This window comes from Pleurodeles waltl, chromosome 6 (assembly GCF_031143425.1).
Source record: "Pleurodeles waltl isolate 20211129_DDA chromosome 6, aPleWal1.hap1.20221129, whole genome shotgun sequence".
Taxonomy (NCBI): Eukaryota; Metazoa; Chordata; class Amphibia; order Caudata; family Salamandridae; genus Pleurodeles; species Pleurodeles waltl.
This window is the reverse complement of record NC_090445.1, coordinates 146,504,423-146,519,225: the sequence shown is the minus strand read 5'-3', so window position 1 is coordinate 146,519,225 and position 14,803 is coordinate 146,504,423. Positions and strand designations below refer to the sequence as shown.

The 14,803-nt window shown below is 45.4% G+C and overlaps 1 protein-coding gene across 3 annotated transcripts in view; it reads left to right on the top strand.

Annotated features, from left to right (window-relative positions):
- The window catches only part of LOC138299408 (keratin, type I cytoskeletal 13-like), a 106,050-nt gene that overhangs the window by 74,740 nt on the left and 16,507 nt on the right, over positions 1-14,803 (top strand). For all 3 annotated transcript variants that reach the window (XM_069237641.1, XM_069237642.1, XM_069237639.1), the window contains exons 2-3: positions 6,843-6,925; positions 13,501-13,657. In XM_069237641.1, the coding sequence (XP_069093742.1) occupies positions 6,843-6,925; positions 13,501-13,657 (240 nt within the window). The remainder of the gene's footprint in view (positions 1-6,842; positions 6,926-13,500; positions 13,658-14,803) is intronic.

Here is a 14,803-nt window from a genome sequence, read left to right as displayed (position 1 = left end):
ATATGCTCTCCAGCAATTACATCACTCAGCCCCTCACATGAATTAACCAAAGTACCCTTCACCCAACCATCCAGTGACTCTGCTTTGAAAAAGCACCCCACATCACCCTCCTGAGACTGGTGAGACAGTACCTGACTGTCCCTGACACTCAACCCACACTCTTCTGGGAGGTCTTCACACTCCATAACCAGGACTTCTACCTGGGGGGAACCCCTCTCCCTGTCACTCTCAACTAGAGTCAGTAGAGTGTCCCTCCCACCAGTAGGAATATGACTCCCCATGCCAGTTCCCCAATCCACCTCAGGGACCCTGTGCATCACTGGAGCTACCTCATACCCCTGAACCTCCTGGCGTGTGTTAACTCCCTCCTTCAAGTAGGGCACCACCTCTCTGGGCATGTGTACTTCTGCAGCATCACTGGATATACAATTGTTGCTGCCACCATTCCAGCTGGACTCAGCCCTCATGACTTCCAGCTCTTTCAATTTAAGCTCGTAAGCATAAATCATTTTTTTAATCTCTAAGTCCCTCCTCTTTTCTGCCAGGACTAAGGCTCTCTTCTCCTCGGCCCTCTTAAGCTCTTCCAGACTCCGGATTCGAGCTAGGAGCCTATCATCTCTTTCTGTTCCCTCCTCAGGGCCACTGCCCTCCTCTTTGGAGTAGTCCTCCTCCTCAGAGTAGTTATCCTCCTCAGACTCATTTGGTGGTGTTGCCTGACAACGTTTCAATTCATCCTGAAACAGGGCTGACTCAAGATCCTCCCTTCTGGATTCCTTGTTCACAGCCAGTCCCCTTTCCATGCAGAATGCTTTAAGCTGCCACTTTTTATACATAGATAGGTGCCAGAAATTGACTTCCATTTCTGCAAAGGCTTCACAACCAAAAAACAAAGTCCAAAAATATCATCAATACTTCCAGGAGGACATCAGAGAACAAAAAGCAGAATCACAAGACAAGTAGTATGTGGTCACGTAGTGGTCTGAGATCAAAACAGTAGTGTACACTTATTTACTGTATGTCAAGTACAAATACAAGTCCAAATCCCGACCGCTGGTCACCAATGTTAGAAATGGGGTCTTTGGTTGACAGTCAGGTTACCCCCTGTTCAAGCAAGGACCCTCACTCTAGTTAGGATAAAAGAGAATCACCCTCAGCTAACCCCTGCTTACCCCCTTGGTAGCTTGGCAGAGCAGTAGGCTTAACCTCAGAGTGCTGGGCGTAAAGTATTTGTACCAACACACACAGTAACTTAATGAAAACACTACAAAATGACACAACACCAGTTTAGAAAAATAGGAGATATTTATCTAGACAAAACAAGACCAAAACGACAAAAATCCAACATACACAAGTCAAGTTATGATTTTTAAAAGGTTTAAAATAAAAAGAGTCTTTAGGTAGTTGTAACAACACACTAGCGCTGCTAGCGTGTAAATGTACCTGGTTTGCGTCAAAAATAACCCCGCACGGGCTGTGCGCGTCGAAAATAACCCTGCACGGTTATATGCGTCGAAAACAACTCGGCACGGCGATGCGCGTCGAAACAGCCAGCCACGCGACGGTCCGAAAGTCCCGCGGCGCAGGTTGCGATCTCTCAGCCTTCGTCAGCGATGCTGCGCGTCGTTTCTCCTGCTCCGGGCGTCGATTCTTCGGTCGCGTTTCCTGCGGCGTCGTTTCTCAGCTGCGGAACCGGCGTCGCGTCGTTTTCTCAGCCGCGATCGGATTCGCGTCGATCTTTTCTCCGCACGGCGCTCGGTGCGTGTATTTTTGTCCTTAGGCTGCCAGCCTCTCCTTTCAGGGTCCCAGGAACTGGAAGGGCACCACAGAGCAGAGTAGGGGTCTCTCCAGAGACTCCAGGTGCTGGCAGGAAGAAGTCTTTGCTATCCCTGAGACTTCAACAACAGGAGGCAAGCTCTACATCAAGCCCTTGGAGATTTCTTCTTCAAGATGGAAGGCACACAAAGTCCAGTCTTTGCCCTCTTACTCTGGCAGAAGCAGCACTGCAGGAAAGCTCCACAAAGCACAGTCACAGGCAGGGCAGCACTTGTTCCTCAGCGATCAGCTCTTCTCCAGGCAGAGGTTCCCCTTGATTCCAGAAGTGTTTCTAAAGTTTGTAAGTTTGGGTGCCCTTCTTATACTCATTTTAGTCTTTGAAGTCACCTTTCTTCAAAGGGGACTCACACCTTCTTGTGAGATCCTGCCTTGCCCAGGCAAGGCCTCAGACACACACCAGGGGGCTGGAGACAGCATTGTCAGAGGCAGGCACAGTCCTTTCAGATGAGAGTGACCACTCCACCCCTCCCTCCTAGCAGAGATGGCTAATCAGGAATGCAGATCACACCCCAGCTCCCTTTGTGTCACTGTCTGGTGTGAGGTGAAAAACAACCCAACTGTCAACTGACCCAGACAGGGAATCCACAAACAAGGCAGAGTCACAGAATGGTTTAAGCAAGAAAATGCTCACTTTCTAAAAGTGGCATTTTCAAACGCACAATCTCAAAATCAACTTTACTAAAAGATGCATTTTTAAATTGTGAGTTCAGGGATCCCAAACTCCACCTGTCCATCTCTTCTCTAGGGGAATCTACACTTTAATCATATTTAAAGGTATCCCCCATATTATCCTATGAGAGAGAGACAGACCTTGCAACAGTGAAAACGAAATTGGCAGTATTTCACTGTCAGGACATATAAACCACATTACTATATGTCCTACCTTATCCATACACTGCACCCTGCCCTTGGGGCTACCTAGGGCATACCTTAGGGGTGCCTTACATGTAAGGAAAGGGAAGGTTTAGGCCTGGCAAGTGGGTACACTTGCCAAGTCGAATTTACAGTGTAAAAATACACACACAGACACTGCAGTGGCAGGTCTGAGACATGATTACAGAGCTACTTATGTGGGTGGCACAACCAGTGCTGCAGGCCCACTAGTAGCATTTGATTTACAGGCCCTGGCACCTCTAGTGCACCTTACTAGGGACTTACTAGTAAATCAAATATGCCAATCATGGATAAACCACTTACATACAATTTAAACAGGAGAGCATATGCACTTTAGCACTGGTTAGCAGTGGTAAAGTGCTCAGAGTTGAAAAGCCAACAGCAACATGTCAGAAAAATATAGGAGGCAGGAGGCAAAAAAGTCTGGGGATGACCCTGCATAAGCAAAAGTCCAACAGTTGTAAACTATGTACTTCAATGTGAGCTTTAGGTTCTGAAGGAAACTAGAGATATTGTGTGGATAAAAACATCCGGTGCAGACAACAGTTCCTCGTTATTGAGTGCTGTGAAATTCAAGTGCCTGTTGTACAATGGTAAAGTCTCTGATTCTACAGAAGGCAGGGTTTGTGATCACAAAACCCTTTTCCATATGTATTCATCCCATTTTGCGAATCAGAAGTATTTTTCTGAATTGTAAAATGAGTTTAGAAATAACTACTAAATTGCAAGTTTGAAGGAAGTGATATGGGGCATCCTTTCCAAATTGTAGTTCATTAATGTACGTATTTATGGTTTGCGACTGTAATTCTGGTTGGTGATTACCAATCCAGGTTGCAGCAATAACTGATTCACAAAGGAGAAGGATCGCTGTTGGACCTATTCCCCTTTTTGAATCGAGGCAGCAGCCTCATGGGGAGCTCTCTGTGATCTATGGGACCACTGTCTCCTCACTCTGAAGTTTTCCAAAACTGAAAACTCTTCTTTACTAAATGCATCCACTGTTCCTTTAAGGAAGTCAGGTTGCTTTTGGAAAAATGTTTATAAGACAATCTCAGAAATGGTAGTAATGCATGTCACCATCCCTGCAATTACAGCCAATCTCAGAGGGGGTGACATATTGTATCTTACCGAATGAGTGTTTATTAAACAAGTCATTCTGCGAGCATCCTGCAAATCATTACTACATAGGGTAGTGAGTCAAATATTATAATGCTTGCAACAATTCAGCATGCAATTTGCAACAGTTTGTTTGCAAACTCTGTTATAATACCTCTAGACCCCAATTCCATTCCTTAACTAGAAAATTATAGCTGAACTCACAAACACCAAGAAACACCAAGGAGGTCATTACGAGTTTGGCGGGTGGAAAAGGACTCCTGCCAAACTCCAGTGGTCAGGTTGCCGCCAGTGCAGCCGTCTTCTAGGGGATCCCATTACAAGGTCCCCGCTGGGTCAGCGGGCGAAAATGGTGTGTCTGCCCGCTGGCCCAGTGGGGAACAACCCACAACATTGACGTCGGCTCATAATTGAGCCGGCGGCAATGTTGCGCTGTGTAGGGTGCAACAACACCCATCACGCTTTTCACTGGCTGCAGTGATGACAGTGATAAGCACGATGGGACTGTTTTTGGGGGCCCCCTCCACCCCATCTCCCCCTACTTTTACATGATGGTGCAACTTCCAAGTAAAAGCTGGTGGAGATGGGGGTCGTAATCCCCAGGGCGGTGCTGCATACAGTGCTGCCCTGGTGGATTAGGACCGCCAGCACCGCCAGCACCGCCAGTCCCTCCAGTGGGGGGAATCTGGGGTTACTGGCAGTCCAACCGTGGCCCAACCGCCACGGTCATAATGTGGCGGTCTGACCATCACCGAAGCGCTCGAACCACTGCTTTGGCGGCAGTCAGACTGCCACCGCAGTCCTGGCGGTCTGAAGAACACCGGGGTCGTAATGAGGTCCCAAGTGATTTGCAGTTTCACCTTGGTACATGGGGTCCTAAGCGTCATCTACAAGTTGTAAACAAGTTCTGCCAAAAGATTCAGCAGAATGGAGATGGTGGGTGAGGTGAATGTGAGTAAAGAAACTATTCAAGTGTAATAAATTCATAAATGGGTATAGAATAGATGTCAACAGGGATGGTAAGGCAGAGAAGGGCGGTATTGCAGACAGGCTGTGGAGTGTGTGAGAGTGGTGGTTATAGTGTTCCTGTAGACAAGAAGTAAAGGTAGACATGCAACATCATAGTAGAATAGCAGTATTGGTGTGTGCAGTTGACTTGAGGAGGAGTGGCTCAGTAAGTTTATGAAGTTTATGAAGTCTGTGGGGGCTGGCAGAGAATGGTTCAGAGGGGTGCAGCACAAAAGAACAAGGGAGGGTGTTGGTCATGAGTGAGGGCCTCAGTGATGATCCTTGGGAGAGGGGAAGCTAGAGGAACTTGATGAAGATGGAAGTAGTGGCAGAAGAGGGTGACAGTGACAATATGGGAAAGTTAGATTGTTGTTTGTGCAGTGTTGTTTAGAGCAGAAAGATGGCGGATTTTCAAAGTTAGAGAGAGGATAGGATCGGGTAGAAGATAGGATGTTTTTGGGTGAGGCAAGTTTGGAGAAGAAAATGGAGAAGGAGTTTGAGGGTGCAGAATGCTAGGAATGTTAGAAGGGAGTGGGTAATGGCTAGCATGGCAGGTTGAGAGATGTTGGTGTGTTTTTCTGGATTAAATGGAAGGAGAGAACAAGTAAAAGGTATTACCACAATCAGTAGATATGCATCGATTTGAGTGCATTTAAAAGCCATATGCTCCATATAAATCTGATGAGTTAGAGACATCAAGGTTTTGGCCTCTCACTATCTGGTCCATCAAAGTGTGGTGTGTGAGTGAAAGAGGGAGAAGCAGCTCTCCGGTGGTCACAGGTGGTGTACACAGATATCTTTGGGTTGCACCTTAGAAGCAGCATACCTGTAGCTCAAGATATCAAAGTTAATTAATGAACATTCTATGGGGTCCACCCAGTTTTGGTGTTTGTGTAACCTACGAGGTTACCAATGATTTAACGCACAGTCTGTAGGGTCCGCTCAGGAGCAGTAGTCATGGGATTCCTTTTGTCCGCATTCCACATCCATGTGGGGAAATGTGGAGTTCCCTGTGACATAGCTACCAGAAGCTCCGCCATCAGGAAGTTCTTTTTAACAACCCCACTGTTGGTGGAACTGGCATCAAAGTAGATACCCGATGTTGGGAATCCTTCTCACCACATTTCCACAGACAGCCTTTCAGATTGGGACTACAATGTAAGTTATTTAGGTTTGGCAAGGAAAAATCCGTGCTATAGCCCTCATGCGTTTGGAAAAATCACAAAGTGCTTGGTAGCCACTGGGAGTCATTACCTAAATTATTCATAAAGGTGCCCCCTCCCCCACTTTGGGGGGGGTGTAGAGGTCTGCCTATAAGCATACATGGACAATAGGCCCACCATGCCACCCTGTCTTGGAGCACCTGCATTCCTGGAATATTTTTCCATTGAAGGGAATCTTGCCACAAATGAGGGAAAAATGGCAATGGAAAGAGCAACGGGCTTGGCATCCTGGGCAATATCTCTGCCAAAGCATTGGTTTGGCTACCATATTACCTATTTGTAAAACAAAACCCATAATGTTTAATCAGAGGAGCTAGGATATTGCCAAAATAAATGGACCACAGTAAAAATAATGGAATGGAATAAACATTAAGATTCAATGTGGATACTCAAAAGTGCAATTCATGACCTATTTAATGTGTATAAATATGAAAACATATGAATGATGCAGAGTTGAATGGGAGCAGAACTTTCCATTACTTAGGATGGTTGATCAGACAATAAACAGAGGGTTATGAACCTCTAGATTACTTAATTTATGTTTTTAGAAGTTGTGTAATGTCAAATGAAGTTTCCATGATTAGAGCAAACGTACCATGAATATATATTGTGTGCCAAGAGTGAAGTGGCTTTATTTGGGGAATATCCTAATTTCATGAAGCACCCACAGATTGTGACGTCCTATCTCATACTCCACCTGAACTTGTAGCTTGAATGAAAGTCACTTCCAAAAATCAGTATTCATCTCTATTTTCTGCTTCTTTTCAGATTTTTGAAGCGACTGCCAACAAATACAGGTCAATTCTTCAGGTGGACAATATTCAGCTGGCTGTTAACGATTTCAAGCGGAAGTGAGTATATCATTTATGAATTCTCATGAATTTCACATAGAACTGCCAAAAATCCAACAAAAAGGATGGTGCTGACTAAAGAATATTTGTGCAGTATCAACCATTATGTTTATCCACTAGAACTATGAAGTGCAACATGCAGCAAAATTAAACCCCGTATCAGGCTAGGGGTGGGTGGAATTTTTCATTCTGCCTGCAGAATTGGCAGAATTTACCGCAGAGTTAAACCCAAATTACGACAATCACCACGTGGCAGAATTTTTTCACAAAGTTGAGGCTGCATGTTTTTCCATTGATCTGGATGCAGAGTACTCTCCTGGGTAGTTTATTCATGCAGACACTCCTAGACTAGCTCAAGGGTGGTGGAGTTAAAATTAAACCAGATACAGAGTAGCACAATTATTATACACACAGTCCAGCTAGAGTTATTATTTATCAAAAAATACCACTTCAGTAAACATCTTAGTATAGTATATATTGAGAAGACTGGTGTGAGGTTTTGTAACAAATGGCTATTAGGAATAGTGAAGATTCCCTGTTCCACGGATTGCGGGCGCTGTGCTGCATCTCAAAATGTCTACCATTATAGAAAACAGCGTTCCAACGTCATTCAAGTAGAACTAACATTGAGAGCTGCAGATGAGCCATGGTTTACTAGTTGCAAAAGAGGCTCTCTACCGACCATCTCACAAAGTTGTCACTCATACTTTAGGTTTTATTTTTTTGCAAAATAAGTTAGCATTTAAATTATTCTTACTTATAGTTAGATAACAGTTGGATAAACTGCTAACCAAGAAGTTTTGATCACAACCACAAGTTAGACAGTTCTGGTCAGGCCCCAATATCAACTCAACTTGATTTGGGGGTTGGTCCATTAGTTTTGGACCTTCTTAAATTATTTCTTCAGTGTTTGAAGGTGGATCACAATTTGGTGCAAGAATTACTTCTGTAGTTCCCTAATGTGTCCAAGGATTTGAATAAGTGGCAAATCTACATTGGGTATTAATTAAAAAATATGTATATACTGGCACATTCTGGCCCACATTAAGACATTGGTGGTAACTACCACCTACCACCATGGCGACAGCTGCCAAAAGACCATTGACGCAGCTCACATCCATCCGCCATAATATGACCACAGCTGGATTTCCACCACAAGAAGGGCAGAAATCTGAATGTGGCCATGCTGGCGGACGGTGTTAAGGTGGCGCTGCACTGCCAGTAGACCGCCACCAGCCGTATTATAACAAATAATACGGCCTGGCGGTGTTCTGCTGGCAGGCGCTGCTGGTGGTAGCAGCACCCCGTCCCCTGTCAGAAGACCCCCTGGATTCATGTAAGTCGAGTTTCCAACAGGGGAGGGAGGTGGGGGATGTTTTGTGTGTGTGTGCATGAATGTGTTGTCGCGTAGGTTCTCATTATTCTAATGAGACTACTGGATTTTGAGCAGCAGAATCGTCAACGTGGGAGACTGAGTCTAACCCACTGCGGGTGACACTTGTCTTTCTAATCCGGGTTTTGCTCCAGCTCACTAGCAGTGCCTCATCTCTACCAAAGGAAGGTGATGATTGGGTAGCCGAGCACATGTCATATTAGGCTTCTCAGGGAAGTCGTGGTCACTCAGGTCGCATCCAGTTCTCTCATTTACAATTCAGTGTCATATATAAATGACAAACATAGGCAGTATATGTTTCAATAATGAGTTTAATAAAAAATTGCATCTTAGATAGCAAAGCGTGAGCTGCAAGAACCAGGATGACACAACATGACTATTTCCTATCTAAGTTATAATTTGAGCACAGCATGTTAAGCTCTAGTTCTGCCTTTCAAATTCCCCTGGGAAGACATCATCCCCCATACCTGAGCAAAGGCCTGTGGTCTGCGTTAGCATCTGTAGCGAAGCATTCAGCAATCAGCATACAGTCGTGGTTCCCTGGCTGGAATCTCCCTCTAACGTGTAAGGGACAAGGAAGTGTTTATATAATAACACAGCTGATGTTCTGAGAAAATGTCCCTACGTAAGGATGTGTATTTTCTACAGATGTTGGAGACTAAACTTCTACCACGTTCACTGGCAATGTACTGAACTGCAGCCTTGAATGAAGCACAGAGTGATCAAGAATGTCTTGTTTAAAAACAGAGGCCCTCATTCTGACCTTGGCGGTCTTTTCGCAAGACCGCCGAGTTACCGCCGCGGTGAAGACCGCCGACCGCGGCGGTATGCCGCTGTGCGCATTCTGACCGCTGGGAGCGTTCCGCCGGAAAACCGCCAGCAGCCACACTGGCGGTCGGCGGGAAAGTGGAGACTGGTCAACCTCCACCGCCACGCCAGCAGAACACCGCCCACAGAATTACGACCCACATTTCTGTGTGGCGGTCTTCTGTTGGCGGTCTTCTGTTGGCGGTCACCTCCCCATGGCTCCCGTCGCCTCCCGGAGGACCAACGCACAAGGTAAGTTGACCGTCCGTGAGGGGAGGGGGTGGGGGGGTGTTGTGTGATGTGGGCGTGCATGGGGGTGTGCGTGTGAGTGTGTAGAGGGGGTGTGTGAGTGCGTGTATGCGGGCGGGGGGTGCTGCTGTGTCTATGGGTAATGTGTGCTGTTCGGCAGGTGCGCATGTCTGCATGTATGTGTGCGGGTATGTGTCCCCGTTGTGTATGTGTGTGTAGGGGGTGTGTATATGTGCATGTTGGGGGTGTGTGCATGTCGGGGTGCATGTATGTGCATGTCGGGGTAGGGGTGGGGAGGGGGTTCGTACCACCTCTGGGGGGTGGCAGGGGGGTGGAGGGTGTGGGGGGAGGACTCGGGTGGGTAGTGGGGGGTGGGGGAGACCCCTATCAGTGCCAGGGAAGGAATTCCCTGGCCCCGATAGTGCTTACCGCCATGGTTCGCACGGCGGTTCCCGCCCGCAAGAAACCGCGGCGGTAGGCAGGGTCATAATACCCTTGGCGGTCTTGGGACGACCGCCGGGCCGGAGTGCGCAAACTCCAGCCCCGCGGTCATGACCGCCGTGGCGGTCGGAGTGGAGAAGTGGCGGTCGGTCGCGGCGGGGACCGCTGCGGTCAGAATGCCATTTTTAATACCGCCGGTCTGTTCGCGGTCCGACCGCCGTCTCTCCGCCGACCGCCAGGGTCAGAATGAGGGCCAGAGTGCTAGCCTTGGCAAAAACAGTTAGATAGGTGAAAATAAACAAGACCGTAAAAATGGTTATTGTGATAATAATAAAGTGAAGCTGAATAAAATATATCTACGTTAAAGTGCACAGCGGCCTAGTGTGCTAAAATAACGTGCATGGAGCTATAACTAAAATGGCTACACAACAGTGTGTGTGTGTGTGCGTGCATGCAAATGAGTGTGTAATCTTGCTTTCGTGTGTGTGTGCATGTGTGAGAATGCGTGAATGAATGGAAATGTGAATGCGTGTCTGCGTGTAAGTTTGGATGTGTGTACGGATGTGTGTGTGAATGAATGGATGCATGCATGTATGAATGTGCGTATGCCTGTGAGTGAGTGTGTACATGTGTGGTGTGTGCCTGCGACTGTGCGTGTATGGGAGGGAGGAATGGAAGGGGGGGAGCGTGGATGGAGGGGTGTGAGGGTTGTCTGGGAGAGTTGGGGAGTGGGGGTGCCTCCTACCAGTGACAGGGAAGGGGTTCCCTTTCACTGGTAGGGCCTACCGCCATGGTGGTAGGCAGGATCATAAAGCCACTGGTGGGACAGTAGTTGCCGCCGGGTTGGAGATTGTCATCTCCAGCCCGGTGGCCGCTACCAACATGGCCGTCGGTGTGGTACATTGGCAATGTCATAATGTGGCGGTATGTATTTTCACCGACCGCCGGGGTCATAATGATCCCCTATGTGTATAGTGCTTCACATTAAAGGCTCTCAATCTGTTTGGCTTGGTAATCCCCACTTGTGTGGAAACAGGGGTTTGTGAGTAAACAAGATTGTGCATGGAATTCCTCTACACAATGTTTTTTTTAAACAGCTAAACATAAGGAAATTTATATGGGGAAATATTCAGTACTTGAGGTTTACACCTCACAACATGGAAACATACAGAACACTGCATTACCCCCTTTCCAGTGTGAAGTAAATTCGGGTGAGGTAATACTGCATGTATTAAATGTTGCACCCCATGGTCTCAGGAATACAGGATTAGCAGGCCTCTCTGAATGAGGCCCAAAGTATTTCTACAAAGTTGACTTTACGGAGAGTGGAGGACAGGTTCCTGTAGTCACACATTATGAATGCAGTTGAGGAGAGGAAATGGGCAAGGAATAGGCCAATAGAAGGCACACTTAAGAACTCTGTGGCTGGAGGGGCATGTCCTCTGCTCTCCTTAAGAAGCTTGACAAATTCTGATAATAGGGCAGCAATGCATGCTCCTTCGAAATACTCAAGGACCAGTATGCCTAGTAGAATGCTTTATATGTATATGTTGTTCGTCCAGAATGTTAAGACAGGACAATCAGAAAATAATGTTCCTGGGACAGAATATTAGTCCAGATAAAAGCCTGGGACCCATTGCGGGTGAATGGATCCATGCTAAACAGAGGTTGTAGGAACATTATTTCCCACTAACACCCACATGTACTAGTTTTTAACCATACCAACTGTATTTAAGGGAAGTCTGAGTAACCCTGAGGTACATTTCTTCTATAAGACTCTGGTTAGGAAATATCAAAAGCGCTCCCTGGGACATGGTTGAGCTAATTCTGGTTGATAGAGACCTAGTTAAGACCCAGTCATGAAGCATGCCATTACTAGAGTGGGTGAGGATCTGAAAAAACACACCAAATGTTTCCTTTGTGCCATGTTATCATTTCTGCCACTTCTGGAAGAACCCTTCTGCCACCAGACATGGCTGTCTTCCACTCCTTAGCCACTCTGCTATTTATATGAGATCTTCTCACACCTGGCAGGGTGGTGTTTCTCTCTCTGAGTGACTGGAGCCTGGCTGTCTAGAACGATTTGGGATTGAATATGAGGAGCCCTCCCTGGCATCTCCAAATCAAAAGAGGTAGTGCTAAAGCTGACCTTTATTCTTGTTCTTGTCTTCTCCAAGATACCTTACCCTATCTAAGTGGTCAGCAGTCAACACCACCCCGTCCTTCCTGGGCTCAGAGGCCGGCCTTTGTCTTCAGAGTCAGGGTCATTAACTCTTTCAGCTTAAGATGTGTACTCTAAGTCTGCAGGTGTCATGAGCGGCAGAACTGACATAAAGCCAATTCTGGATGTTTCAAAAATGACAGAACATTATCTGTGGGGTACACAGTAATTTACACATTTTAGAAAACTGCAAAATTATGATTTATGCCAATATGGTGGTTCAAATAATTTTTTCATATGACCATAGTTTTGGCATGGATAAAAAAAATAAAGGACTCAAAGGGAAATACTTCCACTGTGTATGGGAAGAATTTGTGGTAGGTCAAAAGATTAATGCATCTACTACTAATAATATTACCAATACTATTACTAACACTACTACTACTACTACTACTGCTGCTAACAACACTACTAACAATAATAATAACAGTGATGATAATAATAATCATAACAATAACAACAATAATAATAATAATAATGCTAGTAATAATAATAATTATGATATACCATTAAGGACCAACTAATTCTTCCATTATGCATAGTCACTAAAATGAACACAATGATTACAGACTATAAGGGTAATTTAGAGTTTGGTGAGTGCGCGGGATCTGCCACAAAGCAATAGTTGCCCGTCCACCAAACTCTTAGGGCCTGATTTAGAACTTGGTGGACAACTTACTCTGTCACAATGGTGTCAAATTTCCTGTCGGCCAAAATATAAATCTCATTATATCCTATGGACTTTATATTTCAACGCATGGGATATCAGTCACCGTTGTGAGGGAGTAACTCATCCGTCAAGTTCTAAATCAGGCCTTTAGTTTGCTGTGCCATTTGGAGGTGGGAGGAGGGGTATGCTTCCAGTGAGGCTTTGATCAATGTACTTTAGACAGTTTGGGAAACCCTGGCCGTTCTGAGTAGGAAGCTAGTGAAATGACCCCCATGCACTGGTAGAAATCTGTTGTGTCAGGGCCATATATTTGTTTCTTTTTCAGAAATAAACCCCCTGCAGACCAAAACATTCACAGTGTTGCTGGAAATCTACTTAGCATGATGGGCGGTCTTATTCCAGGAAGAGGGAAGTGATGTCATTTGCCAACTTGGTGACTTGGCAGGACACCCATCATACGTTATTTAATCCCATATGACAAAAGCAATATGTGCAGGAATGTTTATTGTTATTAACACCAATTCTATGATACCTGTTTTGTCATCTATATTTTCTCTTCTTCACATCTAGTAAGCCTTTTCTGCTATGATCGACCCATTCAATGGGCAGTTTTTCCTGTTATAGCCTGCATTCTGTTCGTCATAGTAATAGTTAGAAACATTACAAATGATCAAAAGAGATGTTATCTAATGGGAAATGAAGCTCAGAAGACAAAAGAAAACAGGCAAGCAAAGTAGAACTTTTATGTGACAAAATGGGTGTCCATGGATAAGCATTTTCTTTTGTTTTACAAGGTATGAGATGGAGCTGGACATGCGCCAGAGCATTGAGGCTGACATCACTGGATTGCGCAGAGTCATGGATGACGTCACCCTGTCCAGATCTGACCTGGAGTTGCACATTGAGAACCTGAAAGATGACCTGGCCTACCTCAAGAATAACCATGAGGAGGTAATGTAAACAGTGTGTCTGTACCATGAAAAGCAAACTATTTAACAAAGAAGGTCTCTAGAGTTTACTGTAGATCATATTAAACATGCATCTACTTTACTCTGTTTCTAGTGAGCAACTTTTATATTTTCCTCATATGACAGATGTTGCAGGTTAGAGACCAGCCAGTATTGAATGCTGAGTCTTGTTTAAATGAAGGGATTTTCTGCATTAATAGTCTCCACTGATTTTTGTGGCTTCCTGGCGGTTAGGTTCTAGGTTTTGTGTTTTACTGGAGCCTGGAATCCAAATATCTTCTCTCATGTTCTCAATTGTGTGACTTTGTGCTCCAGCACAACCAGTGATACATGATGTTTGTTTTACCTTGCTTCCAATAAAATACACACTACTGTTTAGTTAAAGCCCTTTTTGGAGAAATCTTTCTTGGGTCAACATTGCAGTGTTTTAAAATGCGAATTTCTGTGATATCATTGCCTAGTGTGATCCATTTGAGTCAATCATGTGACCATGCTGTACAATTATTTTCGCATTTCCCAGGGTGCTCTATTGTACAGGTGTCCGCCAGTGAAGGACATTTGTGTTAATGGGCAACTCTTTGTGGTGTCTCCCCTGTTTCACCATACATGGGCTTGGTGGGCTTAGGGCAAAGTACTCTGCCCATTCTCAATAACCTGTATCAACCTCCTGCCCCTCTTTGGTTTTATTGCTCAGGAGTTAGCCCTATCTCCATGCTTGGACTTCCCTGAACTGCCTCCCCTGTGCTGCTGTTTGTAATTTGCAAAATATATTCCTCTCTTCTTAAAAAGCATTCACTCCGAACCTTTTAATTTACTAGTAATTCTAGCCACTTTCTCCAATGAGCATTACATTTCCAGCCCTTAGCCTTCTTATTGGACCTTCCCCTTATTGCTATTCTCTTCCTCCTGACCTGCAAATTATGGGTGGCAGGGATGGGGTGGGGTGGTATGGAGGGCTCTCATAGCCTCTGTAAGCCATTGAACCAGGTTTTCCTTCAGTCAAGTAGCACATTACTTTTCTGCACTTCATAATCTAATGCTTAAAACTGATGTGAATAGCACAAGGATGTATGTCTACTTGGTTGTACGTGTACTATTCTTAGCTGGGCCTCTTAGTCTCCGGGGAAAA